General features: G+C 40.2%; 1 protein-coding gene across 2 annotated transcripts in view; it reads right to left on the bottom strand.

Annotated features, from left to right (window-relative positions):
- Window positions 1-403: 403 nt before the first annotated feature.
- Window positions 404-26,086, bottom strand: part of ttyh3a (tweety family member 3a) — a 31,486-nt gene continuing 5,803 nt past the window's right edge. The window contains exons 4-15 of one of the 2 annotated variants that reach the window (XM_085351759.1): window positions 25,561-25,672; window positions 25,187-25,407; window positions 22,558-22,653; window positions 21,878-21,950; window positions 20,964-21,039; window positions 16,871-16,926; window positions 16,158-16,250; window positions 15,320-15,412; window positions 14,616-14,752; window positions 13,191-13,364; window positions 12,688-12,763; window positions 404-478 (exon numbers count right to left, since the gene is read on the bottom strand). In XM_085351759.1, coding sequence (XP_085207885.1) covers window positions 470-478; window positions 12,688-12,763; window positions 13,191-13,364; window positions 14,616-14,752; window positions 15,320-15,412; window positions 16,158-16,250; window positions 16,871-16,926; window positions 20,964-21,039; window positions 21,878-21,950; window positions 22,558-22,653; window positions 25,187-25,407; window positions 25,561-25,672 — 1,216 coding nt within the window. In that variant the 3' untranslated portion in view covers window positions 404-469. Of the gene's footprint in view, window positions 479-7,016; window positions 8,866-12,687; window positions 12,764-13,190; window positions 13,365-14,615; window positions 14,753-15,319; window positions 15,413-16,157; window positions 16,251-16,870; window positions 16,927-20,963; window positions 21,040-21,877; window positions 21,951-22,557; window positions 22,654-25,186; window positions 25,408-25,560; window positions 25,673-26,086 lie in introns of those variants that run through there. The other variant, XM_085351758.1, reaches the window with a different exon arrangement.

Here is a 26,086-nt window from a genome sequence, read left to right as displayed (position 1 = left end):
GTTTTTGAATGTTTCTCGTAACCTTGGTAATAAGAAAACTTTAATGTCCTGGCTGCTAGATGAGATCATGTGGTTAAATGTCTTATGTGGGCTTTTTCTTTGGAGTTGGTGGTGAACCACTGGATCATGACAAATTCTTCACACAGAAGAACAGGAAGGAAACTTTGAGAAAGTCGTGAAGCATCTCAGTGAGCAGGGCTCAGAAAAAAGGGGGGGAAAAAGCAAGGACATGGATAAATGGCCTGCTCCATAAATCTTTCTTCGGCTACGTGCTCCCACTGACTGCTTGGGGTGATGTGCACAAAGGAGGAGGTGAGGTGTGAATGATGTGAGTGCTGACTCTCAGGACGCAGCAGCCTCCCTCGGAGCTTTGCCACAAAAGGGACAAGCCAGACGCCCGGTTTCCTCCACTCCCGCTGAGCAACAAAGCAGTGACAGGACACGGAGGTGCTCACGTGTAGAGTTTGCCTCAACTATACTGTGATGACAAGATGAGAAATGGCAAAGCGTGAGAACCATTCATAATTACATGGAACTTTTCCATTTTATGCCACTAACAGCTGTAGTTTAAATACAAAAGCTATGATAATCTTAGGATGTACAACACATTTTAAAATAACACCAGTGGGTCATCATCTTTTAGGTTTGTGACCACAAAGGCAGCATAATTGACGCCATCTAATTGTAAAATAAAAGTGATTTCACTAAAATCACAGTCAATAGAAAAGTGTGTGGAACTTTAGTCTTTCATTAATCATCTCTCAAACCTTCTGAAAAGATTCTACTATTTTATTTTAATTAGCCTGCATATCAACAATGATGATCATTAACCCCGTTGTGTGTATTTTTCAAATATTCAAATATACCAACAACATTTTTCAACTTTCTACTCCGATGAGTGTCTTTCATCACAAAAAGTCAGCTTCCTTGAGATTCATTCCTTGAGTCAATCACAGAAAACAACCCACAAAAGTGACATGACTGTATTGCTGTGACAAACGTGAGGAGGCCTTTATTTTACTGAACTTAGTAAGCAGTTGCTCCTCATTTAGTTAGTCAGCACACATATTTTTTTATTCTTGCTTCACTCTCACTGCTCTTATTGCATTACTTTGAATAAAAGCAGCTGTTCTGAGTTCAAAACCTTGACTTGAAACTTGACTTGTAGCTTCTAATTAAACAACGAGACTTCTGGAATCACAGCGTTTGGAGAAACAAGAACAAAGTGGAGATGTTTGTCCATAATGCACAGCACCACATTTACAGAACACCAAACACAGCACAAACAAATCATACTGTCAGACAATAAGATGTAGCAGTGATGATTGCAGCCACGGGAGCGGGGCACCTGAGTCGATCGTGAACTTTTTGGTATACCAACGTATTCAAGGTAAGCTTGGCTCAAACGGGCTCATGCAACAGGACAATGATCCCAAGCACAACAGCAAATGTATAACAGAGTGTAGCAATGGCCAGACCTCAATGTACCACAATGCTAGCAGGGTCTTAAGAAATCTGTGCAAAAATTAATGCCTGCAAGCCTCAATGAACTTAAGAAACTTTGTAACATTGCATTTCTAAAAGTTTATATCTTAATGCATAAAACCTTTGAATTGAAAGAGGGTGGACCTTCTTTTTTATGGTGTATGTAAGAGAGTGAATGGCGGTCAACATTTAAAGCCGACAGACGGAGCCCAACTTGACCCTGATAGAGGTATTTTGTGTGTAACTATCATCAACTTCACTTGCCAAATGGAAACTTGATGCTTCCAGAAAGTCAAGAAAAAATAAATTCAAATAAAGTTCTGTTTGGGGTTTTTTTGGGGTTTTTTTGCTAAAATTGCTTATCCTCTTATTTTTTTTTTCAATGCCTGCTGTTTGATATAAGAGCTGAATTAGGATGCGCCAGAAAGATTTCAGAGGGGCAATATCAGCCCTGAGGTTTAGGCTGATTACACTGGTGCACTTTTAAATGGAGGTCTTAATTGCCTTGTGAGGTTCAACTCTTGTGTGTCTCCTGGCCGTCAGTCATGCAGCTGCTTGGCACTGAGAAGGCAGAGAAGAAGGAAAGCCATGGTCCGACCATCTGGAAGAGAGCCCAAGCAGACTCAGGAAGTGTCTGTCTGAGGGTTTTGGGGGGGCGGGGTCAGAGGGTGCAGTCTCACCCTCCCCAACTGCTCCCTCCTCCTTCCCCTTCTCCATTCAGCTCGTCACCTCAAAGCATTAGTAATGCATTCCTCCAGTCCAGCAACAAGCAGTGTAATTCAATTTCCTCGACAGTGAGGCTGTGTGAAATTTCAATTGCGTCTCTGTGTTAGACGGGCTGTGAAAACCTCCCTGCCTCCATCGTGCTTTGTTTGTTTACTGCTCAGCCCGCACAAAAAACAGCAGGAGCCCGGGAGATGATGTAATCTTGGCATTTATCATTCGGGGAAAAAGTGAATCTGAATATTACAACTGTTTTTCAGTAGGCTAAACTAAGAAGAGACATTTTTGATAGACAAATGTGACACATAGTTAAAGAATTAAAATAAAGTAGCTAGTTTTAAGATAAAAAAGGGGTATTTTTAAAATACAAAAGTCTGTTTGTCTGTTCTTGAATGATCAGTTGCAGTATCAAACGGGGTAACAGCAGCTGGTTGGCGGTATGAAGGAAGTTGACAAAACCAGACTAGTGGCCCGGTGCTGACACTGACCTCTCGCCTGCTGTCTGCCCAGAGATGTCACAAACACAAGGCTGCCTATTCTCCTCAGCTCACATTGAACTACAACCACACTGTCGTATGTTACTGCATAGCGACAGAAATAAACCTGAGACAAAAAAAAAAAAAAAAAAATCAGACTCTTCTGCAAAAGGAAGGCAACAATGACCCCAAAACCTTCAAATTTTCTCCTCTACATTTCATTCAAAATGTTGGCACATGTAATTTTTACACATTAGCTGGACATGCCGCCCCCGTTTTAGCTGAAGAAACAGATGCTTTTATGCTTGAATTATGCTTTGAGGGAAATCTACACCGTAACTTATGAGGCAACTGGAAACCCCTCTCAGCCTTTTTTTTAAATGGTAATACAAATTTTTCCTGCCAATTCCTTTTAATATAATTTTTGTAAATTCCTCGGAGGAGGCAAACCTGCTCATATGTTTTCTCTACAGTAACTGAAATAACTCTGGAAATTAAAATTTATAATGCAAACCAGAAAGATGTGAATTACCATCATCTTCTTGTTGATTCTGGGATCTTCAGCTTGACCTCTTGTCTTTTTATCAGTGCTACTATCTCCCAACTGTACTTCATAGGATGCCTCACTACTATCTAGTAAACCTTCCCTTTCAGACTTACAGTGAGCTTTTAGAATAAAGATGAGGCACGTGAAAAGTATGCAACGAAACACAAACATTGGCCCAATGCTCACTTTCTACCCAATGATGACAGACCTCCATGTAATATAAGAGATGAGATTCCTGTGCTGAGATTCCAACTGAAGGTTTATCTGCACGGGCAGCAAACAAATCACTACAAATTGGTAGCTGGAAACCACAAAGGTACCAAGAACAAATCCCAGAATGACTGGATTTGCCTGCAGCTAAAGTGGAGTAGAGAAAATGCAGAAGAGAAGCTGAGTTGGAGATCCGATGTAAGAAACAGCAGGATGAAATCGACTCTGCGATCAGCTCTTCAAAAATCTTGAAGAGAAAATTGCAAAACGCAGAGAACAGGAAGAGGAAGTCCGCTGTGAGATCACAGAGCTCAGAGTCAAACTCTGCACTATTGAGACCCTTAGTGAAAAAAATTATTTGAAGGCACAAAACTTAAAACAAGAACTGGAAAAAAATTTTCTACCTGGAAATTGCAGAGAAGTAAAACCAGGACAACACAAACATCAAAAACAAACTCCAGCAAACAGAAGAAGAGAAGATTGTACTGCGGCAGCCTTTGAGTCCAACATTTCCAAACCAGATCATTCTCAGACCCAAAATGAGACACTCCAGGAGAATCTGCAAGAAAAAGAAGAAAATGAGGCCAGCGTTACCCCCAATCCAGAGGCAGATGCCCCTCCCTGGACCTGGTTTTGCTGGAGGTTTCCTTTTCAAAGGGAGTTTTTCCTCACCACTGTCACCAAGTGCTTCCTCGTAAGGGATTGTTGGGGGTTTCCCCCCTTTAATTCAGTTCAGTCCAGCTCATTTGTATGTAAATACTGTTGAATTGAACTGAATTGATGATTTTTAGGAGACAGAGTTAGTCAGTGAGTGAATCAGACTGTTATAACACATTACCCATAAAAATGACATTACCAAAATATCTAAAGTGCAAAGATTTATCTTTTATCTTGTTTGTCTCAAAAGTAATTAAAATGTCAAATTACAACAACTCAGCAGCAGAAATAAACATGTTTACAGCCTTGTTAAAAAACCTTTGTTCTGGATGATTTCCACTCTATTTGTGCCGTTTATGCTTTTTCGAAGTGTTTCCAATAGTATCTACCATGTAATATGCCTTGCTCAAAGGTTCATGGAACTATTACCAGTTTTGATAATTGGCTTGGTAAATTTAAATTCTATAGCTTTATCTATACTACATGTGGTACATGCAGGAGACAGTTAGCATCAGGTCAGTATCCAGTCACTGCTATGAAGACTTTCTTTTTGGCATCCACAGATGCAACAGCTCATAACAAAATGGTGCAAACAGAGGTGAATCCATGTTTGCATGAGTTTTACTTTGCCTGCCAAAGATTTCTTTGAGTAGGACACTTCCTCTTCAATGCTGACTTCAGTCGATTTGAAGACTTGAAGTTTGAGGAGCACATTTTAAAATGAATTTCTGGAGTTTGAGCTCTCACAAATGTCCCCTCAGGGTCCAAAAAGCTCTTAAACCAGCTGATTTATCAGCACATTTTAAAGAGCGTGAAACATTTTAAACATTTTCAGTTATTTGGAGTCATTTTTGCATCAGTGACTGCAAAGGATTCCCGCCATTTTAGCTGCTAAATGCTGCACGAAGTTCACCAACAGCGTACTGTAATTTTAGAGCTCTGTCTCTGAAAACAGCAGCATGTGGGGGCTGAAAATGAAAGTATCGCCTTGACATTTTCTGAGAAACTTAGCTGTTTAAAATAGTCAAGCTCATATCCTGTTTTGTTTGTGCTGTATGTTTACATTAAATGTAGTGACATCGGAGAGCACTTGATGCTTAAAGAGAATTACCAAAAAAACAAAACAAAAACATAAACAGACCAAAGTGAACATAAAACATAATTTCTAAACAGCATCAATTTAGATGTATGCTCTCACCAGCCACTCTATTAGGTACGCTTTGCTTGTACAGAGTTGGACTCCTTCCTTCAAAACTAACTTCATTCATCACAGTATAGACTCAGCAAGGTGCTGGAAACATTCCTCGAACACTTTAGGCCATATTGACGTGATGACATCACACAGTCGCTGTGGATTGGTTGGCTCCACATCCATAATTTCAAACCTCTATTCCACCATATTCTAAAGGTGCTCTATTGGATCAGGATCTGGTGACTGTTAGTCCATCAAACTTGTCATTTTCAAGAAATCCATTTGCAATGATTTGAACTTTGTAAGTATGTAAAACTTTACTTTTATAGTGCTTTTCACAGACATAATTCTTGAACAGTGTTTTGTGACTTAAAACATCCCCCCCCCCCAAAAAAAAACAAATAAAACAAACCCACCCACACACACACATTAAAACATAACATAACAAAGTAGCAGGAGACTCTGCAGAGTCAGCTAAATGGAGCTGGAGGGGTCAGCTTTTCCATAGCCTTAGTGGCACAGACCGAAAGGCTCTGTCCTTCCTAGTCTTTAGTCTTGTACAAGGGACGGCCAAGAGACTTTGAGCTTGAGGTATGGCGTGATATCCTACTGGAAGATGGGTGCACTGTCGTGATGCAGGCATAGTCACGACCAGCAACAATACTCAGGTTAAGCAGTTCTCAACTGATGTTAAGGAGCCCAAAGTACACAAAGAAGTATCACCCAAATCATTACACCACCACCAGCCTGAACTGTTGATACAAGGCTGGATGGATCCATACTTTGTTGTTTACTCCAATTTCTGACCCTGCCATCCAAATGTCACAGAAGAAATAAAGACTCATCAGACCAGCAATATTTTCCAGTCTTTTATTGTTCAAGTTTGGTGAGCTTGTGCAAATTGTAGGCTCAGTTTCCTACCTGGTGTGATCCTCTGCTGCTGTAATCTTCTGCTTCAAGGTTACATATGTTGAGTGTTCAGAGAGTGCATAACTCAGTTGCACTCTCAACCTTAGTTGTAATAAGTTACTGTTGCCTCCTATCAGCTTTAAGTAGTCTGACTTTTCTTCTCTGATCTCTGGCATCAAGAAGGAATTTGGTGAACTGCTGTTCACTGGATATTTTCTCAGTTTCAAACTATTCTCTCTAAACGTTAGAGATGGTCGTGTGAGAAAATCTTGTATGTTAATCTATAAGATTATCAGACCATGCAACAGTCTGTTAAGTCACCGTTCTTCCCCATTCTGAAGCTTGGTTTGTACTTCAGCAGATCGTCTTGACCGTATCTGCGTGCCTAAATGCATTGAGTCGCTGCCATGTAACTGGCTGATTAAATATTTGAGCAGTTGAACAGTTGTCTATAAGAACTACAGTGAAGTTTTGCTGCTACCTACTGGATGTCAGGAGGGATTTTCTGTCTCAACAGCACAAAGAAGTGCGATGACCTACTGCACTACATTTAAGGTTTCTTTAATTTTGAAACACAGCATTCAAGCTCAAGACGACCACAGTGTTTACAAAAAAGTTACATCTACAGTGATTTTTTTTTCCTCCACAAAAATTTTAATGAAAAATTTAAGTCTATTTACCATATTCACATTAATGAAGTAACACACGGTGCTTCTACAAATCTAAACTAAAAACAATAAACTAGCAAACCCAATAGAAAAAAAAAGTTGTTTAAAAATGTAGAAATTAAAATGCCAATTTCACAATTTTTTCTTCATTTTGTAATAGTTTATAACCAGTATAATAGCATTGCATTACAAAACAACAAAGAGTATGACTATCTAAAGGAGAAAAACTGCATCAGTGTAATAACATTTAACAGAATATAGGTGGTTCGAACCAGTCAGGCTCATTTTCTCAACAGACTTTAAGTAAAGAGATTAAAAAAACAAAACAAAACAGTAAGGGTTGTGCTTAACTTGTTGGCACAGTCTCAACATCACCTCTTGTACTGATCACGAAGCACATCTAAGAAGCGAGCTGAGGAAGCAGAAGTACAAACATCTCACTGCACGTTGCAAAGTTTGTCATGCTTCAACAGGAAACGTAGCAAAGAATTTTCAGATTGTACAGAGAGCACAGTTGTTGCAATCCCTTCACAGCATCCACTCACCCGTAACAGTTTTTGATTATAAATGCTAAAACACATTTGAGAAACACTGCACTGCCTATGCATGAAGCTTCTCCTGAAATTTCTGTTGAGATATGCATATTTTCTTTTTATATACACATTTGGATTAAGAGAGTTAGTCACTGGGAGGAGGAAGCGGTTTCATTTTGCAGGGAAGGGTATCATCGGATATAGATGTGTGTGGACAAGTCCCAGTTTTGCTAAGGGAGCACATGATTTTATTTAACAGGAACATGGTTAATGCATACTATCCTGAAGTGTGTAAGGGGAAAGAAAATAAAAAGGAATATAAAAAGAAATCTCACACACTCCCCTGCTTCACCATCTCTCTCTCTCTATATATATATAGATAGTTAAAAGTGTCTGCTTTTTTACTGCTTCCAGTAGTATATAAAAGAAAAATTAATCATCTCACTAAGTGCTGCTTCCCTACAACACAGTTCATCTTTGTCCAATCCAAATTATGAGCTACAATCACAGCTTCACACAGTCCTGGCTGTGTAACAGGGGCTCAACACAGTCTGAAAACAAACAAAAAATAAAACACGCACACTCCACAGGAAATAACAGGGTCTCGAAAGGAAAAAGAAAATAAAGTTCTCTTTCAAAGGACTATAAGACGTGCAATACTGCAGGAAAGCGGTTTCCAGAAATCAGGTTTAAGACAAAAATGCAACAGCAAATCCAAGTGTGTGGTGCATGTGTCACGTGTAGACATTAAAAATAACAATACCTTGTACTTTTAAGCCAGTAAGCAGAAAGCAGTGCTGAGGAACTGAGAAAAAAAAAGTTTTCTTTTTTCCTGTATGTTATGCTTTAGAGGAGACAAAAAAAATACATGAACTAAAAAAAAAAAGTTTGTATGAATGTGCAATGTATTCCTCTCCGAGTATGGTACAGTACTTTACAAATCAAAACAACCAGTAGTAATCAATGTTAGTCTATGAGCATTTCCAGAGTCCTTGACACAGCAATGCTTGTTAGATGTGACTGGTACGTGTCATGGTGCATTCATAAAGACAAAAAAAGAAAAGAAAGATTCAAAGTCAGCCCTGGCACCATCATGTCAGAGTTAATTTCCCAGCACCAATGATGATTCGTGCAGTAGTAAACGTAAGCCGAGGAGATGTAGACAAGTTCCTGCACTCATAACTCATGAGATGAGATTTGATGGATGTCCCAAAGCTCTGCTTCAACCAGCCAGCGAAAGCACATTTGGTTTCATATATTAAGTCAAGTCAGGCAGCAAGAAGCAAGAGACTGAGAGAAAAATTATCTATGGGGGGAAAAAAAAGATGATGGAGGGGCTTTCTGAGTGACTTCAGTGGCATCAGTGCTGCAGACCAGATGAGCCTGTCGGGGTCTAATGCGCTGGAGTGTTGTTGGGATCTGGTTGACTGTTGGCGAGGTACTTTGCCCGCATGCTGGAGGTGTACTGTGAAGAAAAACAAAGAAAAAAAGAAAAAGACAATTCACATCATGGTTTCACTTTTTTCCAGGTACCACTCCTCAAAAATACTTGAAACCACATTCTGTGTAGGATTCAAAAGGCAGATTTTTACCCTTACAAAAAAAAGAAATAAATAAAAAGAAAAGGTAAGCAGCAGCAGAAAAACAAACAGACATACAAAATACATACATGTACAACAGCTACAGAGTACACAGACATCAGACTAGAAAGAGCTGGACGCAATTTAGGATCATTTTGACCCTCTTATCCTGCCAGACTTCGTGCTCGCTTGCAGGGCCAAACATTCATATAGATTTAGGATACAGCCATGCGTTCTTTGAATACAGGTGATGCAAACACAAAGGCTGCATTTCACACTCCTGTCGAAACACTTGGTTGGCACTTTGTCAGATTTTGAGATCAACCCTCAGAGCCGTCCAGACAGCCTGCTGATATGAAAGCCAAGTATTTCCAACAATATGGGCTGAAACATCAACACTTACCATGCACGTTTAAGTAAAATATTCAACATTAGAAGGGCTGTAACCGTAGGCTATATGTTAAAGAGGGACAAAGCCGCTGTGCCGTTACTGATGTGCCATCAGTTATTTAAGTCCTGCTATAAAGCTTAGCTGAGCATTTTCACTGTTCTTTTTTTAAACTAGATGTGATAAAAGGGACAGATGTGACTGTGTAACTGACAGATACCACACCTTACACCCCCATGCAGCAGTGATTTATTAATTAATAGGTAGCCACGCCCTGAAACATGCAATGCTGGATTCTTTCTTTTGCCTATAATGGTGATTATAATTTACACAACGTAAGACTTAAAAAGTGTCTGAGATAATTAATTCATCAGGATATGAGTCACAGATCAAAAAGGAGACGAGGTCAGTTTTACTAAGGACTTCTATACTGCTGGACTCCGACATTTGCTCTCGGCTCCAGACTTTTTTCGGGTAAAGTAACTGCCCCCTTCTGGCTATTAGAAAGAATGCGGGGTTTAAACACTTGTGCACTGGGCTCACTTTTAAGACTTTAAAGCTATCTGCAGGTTTTATACGCAATCTATGGCTGTAATTGTCTGTCCATCCATTCTCTTCCACTTATCCAATTCAGGGGGCTGGTGGGGATGGAGCCTATCCCAGCTACAACAGGGCTAAAGGCAGGATACACTCTGGACAGGTCAGATGGTGGGATTAAAACCCAGGACCTTCTTGCTGTTAGGGAACAGTGTCAATCACCATGGCAATAATAATTTAGGTTAAGTTTACAATTTCATTGTTTTATTTTTTTGCAAAAAGGATTAGAATTCTAAAAATAAGTTATGAAATGTAATTTAATCTTTCCAGTTTTACTGAACAGTTTAAAATCTTCTAGGCTGGGGAAAGTTATTAAGGCTGAACTGTCTGTAAACATTGTCAGCACCCTGCATTTTTCTTACTAGTTTGTCTCAATGTTTCGAGTCCAGAAACAAAATAAAAATAAATAAATTAAAAACAAATATCAGTATTTTCATATTTTTCCCCCACGATGCATTTCTTCTCAATGCAAGAATTCAGGCAATGCTGGATTCAGTTCAGAACACCGTCATTACTTTCTCATCCACATTGTCATAAATACTTACAGAGACTAACAAGCACAGGTGTTAACTATTCGTTTACATACTCAGTAACCACTGTAGTGATAATGGTGGTGCTTGAGAATGTAAAGAAATGATGGATGAATTTGTTTTTATCATCAAATGTAGTGTCAGTGAGGAAAATATTAGAAAATAGAAAGACACTAAAGGTCATACCAAAGTCAGTACCTTTAAGTGATATGTCCCTGCTTTACACGCCAGTAAACAATCCTAAAATACTTTAAAATGTCTACTTGTAACTCCCATGAGATCACCCTCGAAGCCAAGAATCAAGACAAAGCACATCCACATTATCACTGAAATGGTTTAATGGACTTTTAATTTAATGTTGACTGTTGTTGACTCATAGATCATGGTGTGCCTTAAGGCAGAGTTACAGCTTCCTCCCAATATATCAGAGTTGCAGGGGGTAAATGGACATGCAGCCTGGGGCCACAGGAAACAAACATCAGGTGAGACACCAGGTAGGACATTTAGCAAGAGTCGGGAGAGAGGGGGAGTGAGGGTGAGGGGTCCATTAGATCTGGTGGGTCCTAAATAAAGGGTGAGTAGAGCTGGGAGCTTGGGAAGTGGTACAGGGGAGGAACAGGCCAGCAGGGGGAGGAAGCGGGCATGTTTAGTACCTGTTAGCATAGCAGATGAGGTTACCAAAACGATCTTGAACTCTCCGAAGGCTTTAACTGCCAGCAGTGACCGCTGTTACTGTCCGCAGCAGTCAAATACAACTGTATGGATCCGCAGAAGCAAAAACAAAAACGACAAGAAGAGAGTATATAGAGAAGATACACAAAGCAGTGTCGAGGTCCAGACAGACACACAGACACCGGGGAGAGCAGGAAATCTGGTGATGTTCAGGCCAGGTATACGCAGAAGGGAAAGACGAGGTTGCCTCGTGATACAAACCAACACCATTTTAATAACTCTTCGGCATCAAAACACATGCACAGGGATTTATAGCATTGTGTTATGCCATTTGTTTACATTATGTTTACTCAATGAACTTCTGATCACCAATAAAAGCAACGCACTATGGACAGTATGCAGGATTTTTCTCCTCTCTGTAACTGTTCAAGTGACACACAGAAAACACTGGTGACAGCATGGCACTTCCATTAGCTGTGGTAGCTTTTCTTTTAAGGGTTATGAAGAAACTATACCCTGGATGGGTTCGAAACTTCAGAGAGGCAGAGAAACATTCATGCACACATCCACATCTGTGGGAAATTTAAAGTTCCCTATTAAGTCACCTTTTGGATTTTTAAATTGTGGGAGAAAGCTGGAGCTTCAAGAAGGAGAAAGCAAGAGTTCTGTCGCCCCTTCTTTTAACAAGATCAAGTACAGCACAGCACTGCTAAAGCTGGGAGAGACTGATTAAGACTCAGAAGGGTGGATCCTTAAAAAAACAACAACAAAAAAAAACAAAAACCCAAATCAAAAAAAACAAAACAGTTCCCAGAGACTCATCTCTATAAGGCTTATACTAACAAATGAGCTTTTGTTTTTTGGCACGGCAACTGTCACAGCATAAAGTTTCCAAAAATCTTTTAAGGAAGTCAGGAACTAAATCTGGCGGGTTCTGGTGAATTTACTGGGGTTTTCCACGACTAACACGGAAACCACAGCTTCTTCAACGATTCACAAAACAAAGAAGTGATTAGAGCTTTTATGTAGTAAAACTAAAGATATGGGTACTTTTTCTTATAACAAGAAATTTGAATAGGTTCTCTGTTCAAATACATTAAAAGAAAAATGTGTGTAAACAACCTAAGAGCAGAGGCAGGGGGTGATAACGAGAAAGGAAAGCGAGTTAAGCAGAGAAAGCGAACAATCTCCCGATAGTTTCATGGTGCCAATGCCGTTAAGCAAAGATAAACATCCATCAAACAGTCAGTGCATCATGTGCAGTGGAGACAGATGCTCTGAAGTTCTCTGTCTCTCCTTCCACCTTTTTATGTCCGCTTACCATTAATTAATTAAACTCCAAGGAAGCATCAAAGTCACACGGCAGTATATAGACACCACCTGTCTAGTTAGCTTCATTCAACATGTCTCTTAAAAATAAAGTTAACAGTTTCTAGTTTAGTTCTTCAGTTTTTCCTCTGGTGTAAAGGTGCAGACTGAATACTTTTATGAGGTGCTTTGACAGGAAAAACAACACTTACCGAAGGTGGAGGAGACTCTCGTCCTATCAGTGGTGTGTTTTCACAGCGAGAATTAGGGAAGTTGGCATTCTGAGCCCTGAAGGGGAAAAAACACGATTGGATCAAACTCAGTGACCACACAACTACAGTGTCAGTACTCACAAACAGATTTGTAGATTTGAAACCATACACTATAAGCATGAAAATCTCCAAGTAAATTATAGCGATAAAAATCATCATTCCCTCCTCAAGTTTCCCAAAATGTGTGCATTATTCAGGAGGCAGACGGCTTTGATTTTCACAGGCATCACAGCTGGAGAACACCAGCTGCATCTGCTGCACATAACATGGCTTGCTATAGGAGTAGAGCTCTGTCTGGGGACAGATAAATTTGCTCCTGAATACACAAGGAATCTAATGTCAGCCTCACTGTGCATAATCTGGGCTGTCTTGTAAAAATATATCATCCACCCCTCTTGCCTTTAATGTGGTTTTCCCTTTAAATTTCAACAGTAATGTCTTACATGTACTCTGTGACGGGTGCGTTGCTGACGGTGTGGGCTGCAGCAGGGATGGAGGTCTCGCTACCATAGCTGCTACCACAGCTGTACAGGCTCGGCATGTGAACCCGGTACAAATTATCATGGTTCTGCCTCCCTCCATGGCTCAGAGACTCGTCCTCACTGTCCTCCTCGCTCCTGCAAAACACCACACAACAATATAAAACCACCACCAGGGGGACCCCGTGTCCCATCTCACTGATAACAAAAGAACATAAAGACGCCACGTGGTCACGTTTTTCATTAGTCTGAGTCACATTCTGATTCAATTTCATCTCTGCTTCGGGAGGAGACAATAAGATAAGGTCTCTGCTTTTTGAAGCAAAGAAGATGACTCAATTAATTGGCCCTGCTCCTTCAAAGAGCCCTACTTTTGCATGTGATTTTTAACAGACCAAGAAAAAAAAATTACTTCTGCAAGAACAATGGGATTCTATTTGGTTCTTTTCAAACATGGAAGCTCAGTAGTGTATGAGATAACATTAACTGATTAAACATGGCCTGTCAAAACAGAGCAACAATAACGCTGGCAACATGGAGCCTGTCTCCCTCTAGTGTTCCCACAGGCTGATTTCATGCATTTTTAATCCATGACATCATGGAATCTCATTCAGAGCACTTCACAATACAATCACTTGATTCTACATGGTCAGGAAAACTGTGCTAATAACTTACTGACAACACTAATGCACTGGAAATGCTAAACTTCGATACTAAAAGCACATCTTGATAATGACCTGCCATTTCAAGCTGTTAAGTAATTAGCTGCATTATTACAGCAATAAAATAAAACAAGCTTGGCAGGGAAACTGAGAAAAACAGACTGGTAGCATGTAATCCCTTGCTTTATAACAGGAAGCTCTAGCTGAGATCAAACTGATGAACATACCCCCCCAATGATAAGTTAATTATATGGAGCAGCTGAGCTGAGCCTGAGAAACCACATTCCTGTTAGCAAACCATATCTGCTGTTAATAAGAGAGAAATCAGAATGATTTCACCCCACCCCTGCAAAAGACCAAAAAACGTAGTGAGATAGCACATTTGATGGGGGTTTAACAGGAAGTAATCTATTTGAGGATGCAGCTAGAGCCTCCTGGACCTGTCCCAGCAGTGAACAAAAACCAGTCTTTCAAGCACAGACAAACGCAAGTCTTACAGAAAAACAATCATGTTTCTCTGCCCATGTAATTTCTTTGTAATGTAAAAACAAGTGGCTACAAAGACATGCAACAAATTCATGATTAATTAATGGGCTTTTCCTCTTGAATTATTTCTCACTGTATATAAAGTCCTCAATATAAACCTAGCTTAAAAGCTTTTGCACCACTTTACAAGGTCTTTCTGATGAGGACTGTGCAAACTGTATGAGGTCAATGAAAGTCGTACCGCTTGCCTCTCCAGGTGTGCGGCACACTGCACACAATGGAGCTGAACATGAGAGCAGTGACGAAGGAGAAGAGCACGAGGTAGATGAGACCCTCAAGTCCATCATAACAAAGTCCCGTCATGGCCTGGACGTAGTCCTGTAACAAGCACAGGTGTTCATTTTAGTTTTTGGAAGATTTAAATAGGTTCAAACTGTTTTGTTTAGCAGCAGAGTAGGTTTTCATCTTTTCATCGTGACTGAAAATTTTTGACTATATGCACTGCAGGAAAAAAAAAAAAGTATTCTGCTAAAGTCTCTCTCTTTACATAAAATAATTGTGTTGCTAGCCAAGGAACTCTTTGAGAGAGACGAGAGCAGATAGCACCGAGAAAAGTGCTTCACTTGCACATGTGCACTTGGAATTTGGAAGCCACTGAGGGACAATCTTCCAAAGCACAGACATAGCCAAGTACTTGTCATTCAGCCAGCTTCATAAATGGTACACAGCCAGCATCAGTTGGACAAGAACTTGCATACAGGAAAGGAAACATTATTTATGATGGCAGGTGTAGTCAACTGCACAGGCATAAAAGACGGGCTGCTTTATACAACTAAGCTGCACTACAAGGATGTCAGTACAAATCAAGTCCGCTGGCCCTTTTTCAATCAGACAACGAGCAACCCCACAGTTAACAGTGTCTCAGTTTGTAACTCTTCTACTCACCATGTGCAGGCTGCGACAGTCCACCAATGCAGTGAGCTGATGTAGGCTGATCTCTGTGGTGTTCAGTATCCTCTGGATCTCTTCCAAGCGTCCCTGTAAATTAGCGATGGGAAACTCAAAATGTGCACTGTTGAAAAATGGCTCAATGGCTTGAAACCACAAAAAGAAAACAAAAAAAAAGTGGAACAAAGTAAAAATCAGAGCAGTTCTCATTGTTTACCTGAAAACACACTACACAGTAAGTTTCCTCATCCTGTCTGTTAATAGTTTAAACACTTGACAATGGAGAATGAGATAATGTGATTATTCAATGCACATTTATGAGGGATTTGTCTCGCTTCACTATACAGCAGTACAAAGGAGCCAGAGCTGAAAAAGCAGATTATAATGTATGATACATTTTAATGGACAGTTCCCTTTTTCCCTCTAGTTCTTTTTTTTTTTTTTAAGATCTGGCAGAAAATGTCTGATTGCCAGATAAAAAAAAACAAGTGTTTCCGTCACCTCAGCAAATTTCACTGTGTGGGTATGTGAAGTGAAATATGCCTCCCTCTGTTCCCTATGTCAGCTCTCCTTTAGGCCTCTGTCAACACAGAGTAAGGACCATCCCTGGACAATAGCATAGTGTTGTATTGACAAGGGCCAGTGAAAGCCTAATGCACATAATGCAGGTCCCAGGTGGGCTGTCAGCAGGCCTTTATGTGGACAGGTGCACTTCACTTCTCTGCAGGCCGCACAGGCCCCATTCACTTGTATGTTGTGTCATCACAAACCGTTAGAGATACCATGTAATGTGGGACTACAAGTAAAGGGTAATTTATTGGTGTAGGAAACATACCTTGGTTTGTATATACTCTCTGGTGGCAGATCGAAGCAGTTCAAACACATCATCCTGCATTTCCACTAATGCTTTGTGGCTCCCGGAAAGCCTCTGAAAACAAAAAAAGACTGAATATTGTAGCAGTCCAGCATATTTCAAAAGTATTTCCATTTTTTAAATCAGTGCCAGAGGCTTTCAGTGGCTGTCTCCTTTTGTAGTCAAGCTGATGTCTTGTGAAATCACGCTGAGTTTATAGAGCTTCAAGGCTTATATAATGTATATATAGTGCTTCGTTCTCTATACACAAGGACTAACAATAGATGCCTAGCTTTAGCTGCACTCAAAACTTCTAATTTATTCATGGAGCTTGAGAAATTAAATGTAGGGACTCCATTAAAGAAAACCGCAGTTTCACAGTAACTGTAACTTCTGTACAACATCTCTCATGCCCAACACCCTTTGAAGCAGCCCCACACTATCACCATGGACGTACAGGAAGTGCTGCTCTGCATCAGCTTTCCTGCTGGCATAATGAAATGTATTGTATTGGAATACATGGAAAAAATTGCTTTGAGGCAGTGCGAGTGGCCCATGGTGCCTACTTGCATTCCTCCTAATAACAAGGTCATACATCATGCAGAAAATATGTCTGTTGAGATTTTAGCATTATGAGCCTGAAATGGTTTGGTTTAACATGCACAAAGATGGATCTAATAACACATGTAACAAACCTGCTGGAAGGGATTGCTCTGCTCCAAACTGCAACTAAGGTAGTACTGAAGGGTTTCTGCAAGAAAAAACAGAACACATATGAACATGTTGGCAGAGGCACAAGAAGTTACATGTAGGGCTGCGGCTAGTCTTTATGACGACATAACTTGAAAGCGGTTTTAACTGCCAAATATGTGAACTTTTAAGTTTCCTCAGGATGTTTGTTCTATTCAACTGCAAAGAGGTTAACAACATTTGTTAGCTTATCATATGGCAAATGTGGCAGCTTTTTCAGCTGCTCCCTTAAGGCCAGATGCCCTTCCTGACGCAACTGTTCCAGGGATATGCGTTTGAACCAGGAATCTTTCATGTGCACTTGTTCAGTTTGCTCATGTATGAAAACAGACATGCATGTTGCTTATTATGTATTAATATTATTCTTTTTATCCTGATTGCATTACTGTTATATTCATTATTCTTCTTTGTCTTTTATACAATGAATATCTAGCCTGCAACGTAATTAATTACAGGCACCGTTAGCTTCACTGTTTGATAAACACTTTTTTATAAAAACAGATATGACAACACATTCCACTTAACTCAAAATGCACTAAAAATTAGAGCAAAATATATTCACAAACAACCTGCACATAACCTATGAAAGGAAATCCTTGCTTTCATAGGTTGAGACAAATTAAGACGCTTAAAAAAAACCCTACCATCAAATAGATTTGTAGCTGATTAATCCTCTAGCAGCAGCTAAAAAACTGCTATATCACTGTCAGATTTTGTAACATGGTCCAAATGTCTTGCACATCACAATAAGCTGACCTTAAAGGGGAACTAGTAAGCTAATGTCAAGGACCATATATTATTCTTGTAGTCTAGTAATATAGCTCTGCATGATTTACAGTTCAAAAACAAATGTGCATTTATGCAATACTGGGCCTTAGTGCGTTATCTCAGTTCATCCATTGTGTGAAAGTAGTTATTAAAGCTCCTGCCCCTTTAAAGGTTTTTTGTGTTTAGCTTTCTTGCACAACAGATCTGTAAAACGTCTGTGCTCACAACTTGTGCCGACTGCTTGCAATGACCATGTTAAGGATATCCCTCCCCTTTGACGTCAAGCCGAAAATAGACAAGTGCTAGAAACAGCACAATTAGAGCAGCATGAAGCCTGAGCTTTTGACTCATGAGTTTATTTGTGCAAATTTGACCTTCGGTCTTAAAAACATAGCCATGTTTGAGAATCTACTTTTTCATTGGGAAACATACAACAACAACAACAAATTACTAACATAAAAAGTCAACTTACTACTAGTACAAGTCGGAGTCCAGGAACATTAAGTACACAGAGGTATTCAGCTGCTAATTTTGTGTGTCGGCCTTTTAGCACTAGCCAGGCAATGCAGCAGGTTTCTGAATGTTTATTGTGAACCCCAGAGTTCAACAATCAAATTTTATTTATGCAATTTCAATTTGCAACAATGGCCTCAAGGCTTTACCAAGCCTAAAGATCCTACAATGTTAAATACTAAAAGAAAAAAAAAAGAAAAAGAAAAAAGAGAGGGCTGTGTAAAGGTGGGCATCAGATTCTCTGCATGATTATCAGTACAAGTTACCACTTTCAAAACATGAGATACTGTCAAAAAGTACTGATTATAACTACTGCAGGACAAGACAGCTATGGCTTTTTTCTATATTTCTCATTCTTGCATCACTGTGCTTCGTCTTCACAGAGTCACTGGTTCAGACATTAAGATTCAAGGCCAAAATATACTATGTTACTGTCTAGTTTTGAGTTATTGAATGCTGCCTTGTAAGACACTGATGGCTACTGTAACTATGAACAAGTTAATCATGAGCTTTGAGGTTAAATGGAAATGTGTTTTTCTCCTAATGCAGCAACACTTGAACAATCAGCACTACACAGCCAAAGAGAGAGAGACTTAGGATTAAGCCTTTACTGCAAACAGCTTCAGGAAAACAACACCTCTAGAGTCATTGTTAAATTACAACATGACCATACTTGCAACTGCTTGCAGTACACGATGAGCCAAAGAAGACTAATTAATTTTTCAGACTTTCGCTTGCTATTACCGGCCACTTCAGTTAGGTTAAAAATCACACAACTGAGAAGGAGTGGATGAGAAATGCTTTTGCGTGAGAGCGTGACTCAGAAGCGGTGGAATACAGAAATGTCCACGGATAGAGGCAGTAAGAACACCACCAACCTGACACATGGTGTTAGTGACGTCCAAACTCACTGCTGTGTCAGGAGCCTTTTCCCACACAGCTGAGCATGAGAAGCGAATTTCCGGCATTTAAAAGTACATATCAGCAAGCTTCTGTTGGTCCAACTCTCACAACTACACCCACACATTTATATCAGGAGGAGCAGATTTCCTGAAGTCTGTGGATGAACTACGGATGCCTCATCATGGGGTTGGGATCAGTTTTTGTGTCACTTGGTATCAGAACATAGTTAAATGATGACTCAGTTATGGCTTTCATGATCAAATAAATATAACGGACAGGAAGTGGGTTTATATAATTTTCACAGTATTATGCCATTTCCCCGTGTAGAAGAATTTGTTTTGCTCATAACTCTGTGAGGAACCCTCAAAAGAAAGGACAACAAACACGTATTGTTCGGTATTATGATTAGAGCCAGTGAGCCATGCCATCAAGATAGCTTTGGCATCCAGTCACTGCACTAGGTTAGATTTTTAGTAGTCAGAACAAATGAATGAGTTGCACTGTGAGTATTCCCAAACACAAGGATGTGTTGAAAACCAGATGTCATATAGACTAAATAAGCAAATGTTCACAAGGAACCAACTTCCTCCAAACACAGAGGGATCAAACGCACAAATGTAGCCGTTTTGAGCATTTATGGAGTTTCTGGAGTTCAAGCCTGCTCAGAGTCGCAGCTCATCTTTGTCACTGTTGCCACCATTTGTGTTGAAAACAAACCATCATAATAATAGAGAAAAACCGGCTGCAGCAGAACAAAATGCAGCCTAAATTTCTCTCTGATAAAATGCCTAACAACCACACAATGAGAAAGCACACGCATGAAAAATAACATTGAGTGTTGTTGAAATGATGCTACCACAACCACTGAGGGGAGAAAAGCAATAAATCCAGTGCTGTAATAACACTTTGTGGTATCCAGAGATTTGTCTAGTCCAATTTCATGAAGGCAAAAGCTGTAAGGGAGAAAAAGACAAACACAAGAACAGAGTCTGGACTTACAGCAGTTTTTTCCCCCCACTTTGTGTTAATACTGTAATAGCAATATACTTACTGCCTCATCACAGTAATAATAAGTGAGTTCCTTTTTTCTGCTAAATAGTTAGCATGTGTTTAAGAGAAAAAAAGCAAAACTGAAAACCCCCACACTGCATAAATTAGCCCTAGGGTAAAATAAAGCGTTAAAGCTGCAGCATTATACAGTTCAGTGCATAGTGAGCCAGTGCTCATTGTTCAGATTAACCATACAACGGAGCATTTAAAGCTAATGTCCTGGTTTCTGCCCAAAGCATGGCAATCTCCATGTTTAAGAGATTAGAAGAAGATATATTTTGTTAAGCTGATGTCAAATAAGGGATTTTAAGCAGAAATAGGAGCACCAAAATCCTTGGTGACGCTTATAACGTGTGATTATGGGTCTTATTTCAGAGACACATTATCTTTTTCCCCCCTTCCAAGGACTGAAGGAGGATGCAGGAAATATACTGCGCCCTGGATACTGTGCTCCTTGGTTCTTATCTTCCTCATGCAAATCCAAGGCACTATTTTCCCTCTTACATGTGTCCCATCATGAGACAGATAGGGCAATTACTAAAATCAGACAGTTTGAGAGCTGTCTGTAGTGGTTTTTTAAAAAGCAGCCCATTGTCCTTCTGCCCCCAATGCAGATGTGGTAGTAGTACTTGGAACCTGCTATGGTCTATGGAGAAGAGCAAGGATGACCCTTCAGAACAATGAGACCTCAGTGCAGCACAACAAAGCATTCAGATCCTGTTCTCTGCCCTTTCAAAATTCAGTTATTTTGAAGAACTTACTGAATCTTTACCACATAATGATCTTTATAAGAGGAGCTCATACCTTTATTGATGACTTGATACTGCTTTGTCACTTCAGTGACATACGTATCAGGAGATGCACAAAAGTCACTGGTGGTCTAGAAAAACAACACAAATTAGACTTATAAATGAAGAGGACTCAGTTGGTGACATTTGCATTCAAATGCAGTCAAACGCCATCACAGGCATGATTGCAAATGAATCATCATCTTTGATGAACTGATTGCAGCTTTAAAAAACAAAACAATAAACAAACCAAAAAATAAACACTTCATGTCGCTGGCTCCCTCAATCTCTGCTGAGAGCAATCAAACAAAATAAATTAAATAAATTAAATAAATAAAAAATAAGCACATTTAGGTGTGAACAGCTTGATTCATCTGCAGGGGAGGAAATCCTCCACAGGGATATTTAATTTGCATAAATAAAGATTAATGTTCATCAACATTTTTCAACCTCCTGGAAAATTCATTTAAAATGCCTCTTTAAATTATGTAATACAAAACAATATAAACAAAATATATGGATTTATTTTTTAACCTGAGTGAAGCAGCCAGTTTTACCACTTTCTGCTTCTGGGAGCACAAATTGCAATATTACCCCCATAGTGCATAATAACCAGTTATTTTGCTTCTAATCACACATCTTAATCAATATCATTAGTCTTAAGGATTTCTGTAATAAGTACCTAGAAAAATAAATCACCTGTAAATTGTTATAACTTAGTAAAAGCAGTTTCAATAGAAATAAACAGGTCCTGTGTAGCATAGTCCTTCTCATAGGCACTGCTATTTTCATGACTATTCAGTGTATTACTCCTTATATCTTGACTCATGAACTCTACTAGTTAAATGAAATAAAACTCTGCTCTGCAGCCACAGGCTGCCCACAAAAACTGTTTTCCCAACAGGATCATGCAGTGATGCAGAAACTTACAGCAGAGACAGCGAACTCCAGCCCCAGGGAGACCCAGCTGATTACCAGAGCCACTACACCAAATAGGCACACCCTGGGGAGAGAAAGGAAGTGAGAAGTATATTTAACCAGCAGCAGCTTTCATGTGCAAAAACAACTTAATCCACTGCAGAAAGAAAGATATTTAAGATAGAAAATTTGACAATTTATTCAACACACAAAGATGTGCAGATCAATCTTAAAGAATAGCATCAGCTGCAAAGGCAGAAGGATAGAAGAGGAAAGCAAAGGAAATCACCAACATACATACATGGATAGATTACATAAGCAACTAAAATCAGATGCAGCTAAACAACAATATTGAACAATATTGAGTGATCCAAAAAGAACACAGGATATCCAATATCAAGAAGTGATACTGAGAGTCTGTGTTATTACGTGCAAAGATAGTACATAACAAAATAAATGCAAACCTGTCAGGCCAAAAATGTCACTTGTGTCAAGAGTAGTTATCAAAAATACTGATCTGATCATGATGTGATGCTCCCGTGAAATTAGTTTTAAAAGGGCTGAAATTTCAAACAAACTTTTTTGTATGAACTGAACAGTAATGAAGAAGTGGTTTCATGTATGGTAACCACCACTCAGCTAAATCATTTCCCAGGTCACAAGAGTTTCCCCTTGAATCTTGTGAGACTCACGCTATGAGTGTTCCTTTGGAGTTGCGAATGAGGCCAAACAGCACCAGAAGGCAGATGAGGACATCGAACAGAAGCAGGGTTATGTAGCCCAGCCACCTGTGAAGACACATGTCATTAACAACAAATGGTCAAAGCAGCACAGCTAACCATCTCTCAGTAAAGAAGTAATTCTCTTAACATCAGTCGCAATGATTTCAGCTTATCCTGTGTATTATAGGTATGCCTCCTGAAAGGTTTGTTACACTTGAACATGAAACCTAAAAAAAATAAAGAAATGAGAACCTGAAAATAACTGAGGTTAAGTCATACTTGTCTTGGGGCAACTTGTAAGTGACATGTCATAAGTAACCTAGAGGGCAACCCTGGTGTGTGAGAATTAAAGTTACCAGCGAATATTTATACTCATTTACTGAAAAGGATGTCAAAGGAGGGTTAGGGGCCAGATGGAAGAGCGAATTAGGAAAGCCCTCTGAGGACCCCCAAAATAAATGAATAAATAAATATCAAGGGACCAGTTCACCATGCATCTGGTGGCTGGGCAGAGCAGCCGGGGTCAACTCGCCTGTGGGTTCAAAGCCTTAAGGACTTGATGGTAGTCAGGTGCAGAAGCCCTAGCGGTTTCACCTCTGGCTTTCAAAAACTGGCTTTTGGTACCACTGAATGTCACATTTCTGGTGGAGAAGGAGTCTGAGGTGGTGAGTGGGATAATTGCATTAGATATCCCGAGCTTAATGGACAGCTCAGGCTACGAAACCAGTTTCCTGGAGTGGGGGATGAACTTCCATCAGGTCCACTCAGGAGTTGTCTAGGTGAGTGGTGGTGGGCAGGAGTGGGTATATTTGTAATCTCCTCGTTCAGTACCTCCCTGCATGTTCAGGTGAAAGAGTGAGTCATCGATACTGGGGAACTTTAATGCTAACATGGGAAATGACAGTGCGACCTGGTTGGATTTGAACGGTCTGCCCACTGTGAACTTGTGTAGTGTTCTGTTTTTAGACTTCTGTGCCAACTACAGTTAGTGCACAATGAACACCATCTACAAGCATAAGTGTTTTTAAGTGTTTCAAAGTTTGATCATCAAATGATCAGATGCAGCCGTATAACTTGGACACTTGGGTGTAGAAAGGAGCTGAGCTGTGGTGCTGGCACAGACATCAGAGTTGAAGGGAGCTGTTGGAAGAGTCCTGTTGGACTTGGTTATCCTGTTTGACTCCAGAGACAGCTGAGAGATATTGGTAGCTCAAGCAAAGTGCAGCTCTGGCAGTAGCTGAAGCAATAGCTCACGTCCAAGGAGTTCAATGAGACTATGGAACAACTCATAGGAGGAAGTGGTGCTCTACTCTAAATTGGCCCATTGCTCTAAATGCAATGGGGATTGGGGAGGATTTCCTTAATACCGCTGACATGCCTTCCATAGTAGAAGCAGAGTCCGGGGGTGACTCATCTCTCGCAGGAGAGGAGGTCACTGTAGTTAAACATCTTCTGGGTGGCTAGGTGAATGAGGTTTGCCCTGCATTTCTTAAAACTCTGGATATTATGGGGCTGTCCACAACAGCTTTCCACAATGTTTTCTGCAATACTGATTAGAGGTCTGCAGCAGTGCCTGTGGATTGGCTGACTGAGGACGGGACTTCTGCTTGCATATACAAAAGGGTGGCTTGGCTCTCCCTTAGAGATAAGGCGAGTAGCTTGGTCATTTGGGTGTGACTCAGAGTAGAGCCACTACTCCTCCACAAATGAAGTGGTTTGGGAATTTGATTAAGCCCCAGGCAAGACCCAAGATTGGAAACCGTGTCCACCTGTTTAAACTGAAAGATGTGGCTGGGAAGAGCGAGGCTAATAAGCCTTTTTAGGCTGCTGTCCCTGCAACTTGGATAAAATAAGATACTAAAAGAGCACAATTTAAACAAAAATATATGCTTGTAGCTAGGTGGTAGCATTCCTTTTCTTCCCTGTAACTATTAAATCACATCTTTCGAATGCATGTAAGAGCAAGTATTATGGGAAAGGGTTTATTGTTAACAGACTGTGAACCTATTCTTCAAGGATATAATTGGTATATTTAACTGACACCACAATTCCAGGGTATTTTTCCTCTCACACTCACAGTTGTCCTTTGGGGGTGCTGCAGATATCAGCATAACTGATCCACATATAGTAAAGGCAAGGAGTCTCTGTAACCTTATTTGACAGAAATCTGTACATTCAGCTGGCTTTTCTGACCATGTGATAAACAAAGATATATTTTATGCATGAGAAAATTAAACACTGCTTTAATTTTCTAGCAGAGAAATGTAGTCCAGGCTTGCAATTTTTAAGCACGTCAGCTACCTAATTATGCGCTGAATAACTTAAAGAAATTCCTGCTTGCTTGCACCTACCATTGCATCCTGCTAACTTGAATCACTTAAGACATTTTAATACAGAAATACATCCAACACAGCAGCACTGTCTAACTAGGAAAAAACTAACTAAATTTCAATGAAATATAAATGCTGTAATAAGCACCAGTAAAACAGTTCAATTTTTTTCTGCATCATTTTAATAAAATAGATGTAGCATGAGATAATTAGCCTGCTGTTATACCACTGCAAAAAGTGGTGCTTTGGCTCCACTGTCCCAGTCTTACCTGTACCAGTCAAAAAGCTCAATCTTGCCAGCAAACTCATCCAGGGAGATGTTGGAGTTTTCCCAGAAGGGAATCTCCACCATCTGTCTGACCAGCTCATCCAGCTGGCCCTGCAGCTTTTGGATGATGGACAGGTAGTCTGTATGCTGTGCATACTGCCCCTCAAGCTGTTGCAGATTGTCATCAACTGTCTGGTTCAGTGAGGAAGTACTGTCATAGACCTAGAGCCAAAACAGGGCCAAACAAGGCCATGATAAGAGTTCAGACAAGAAAAGCGGGGCTCACTACACAGCTCTAATGAAACTGGGGTTGCTTGTGGCAGCAAAGCGATTAATTATTAAACCTCTTGGTATAATTTGTGCACTGTGTCTTACCAACTTCTGCACTCCAGTGATCGTGCGGTTAGCATGGCGGAGAGAATACGTCATTCGATTCACTCCATCACAAGTCTCGCCGTTCCCATAGAAACCGACGGCAATACCAGCGCTGAAGGGAGACAAAAGGAAGGGAGGGGACACAGGGTGGTGAGGAGGAGGGATTAGCTAAAAAAGACACAGAGAGGAGACAGAGAAGAGAGCAAGCCAGGGGGACAGCTAGCCAGGGAGCGAGGCGTGTGAACTCTACATTAACCCTGTCGGTTCAGACCCCAGTCAACAGGCTCCTTTGAGCTTCTGCAGAAAGACTCCATACAGAACCATGGAAACACAGAGGAATGGACCAGCTATGCCCCAAGCCCCACACTATGACTGACAAAGGCTGTACTGAGGCAGGAGGTCTGCTCCCATTAGCACAGGCAGGCCTCAAGCTGCAGAAAAACAGCTCTCTCTAATGCATGAGCAACAGTTTCCGAAAGCACATCGATGGCAAAAACAGTTTCACATTTATTAAAATCCTAATATC

This window comes from Diplotaxodon limnothrissa, linkage group LG4 (genome assembly GCF_057381915.1).
Source record: "Diplotaxodon limnothrissa isolate DT_005_m linkage group LG4, D_limnothrissa_male_GT1.1, whole genome shotgun sequence".
Taxonomy (NCBI): Eukaryota; Metazoa; Chordata; class Actinopteri; order Cichliformes; family Cichlidae; genus Diplotaxodon; species Diplotaxodon limnothrissa.
This window is presented reverse-complemented; position numbering and strand designations above follow the sequence as displayed.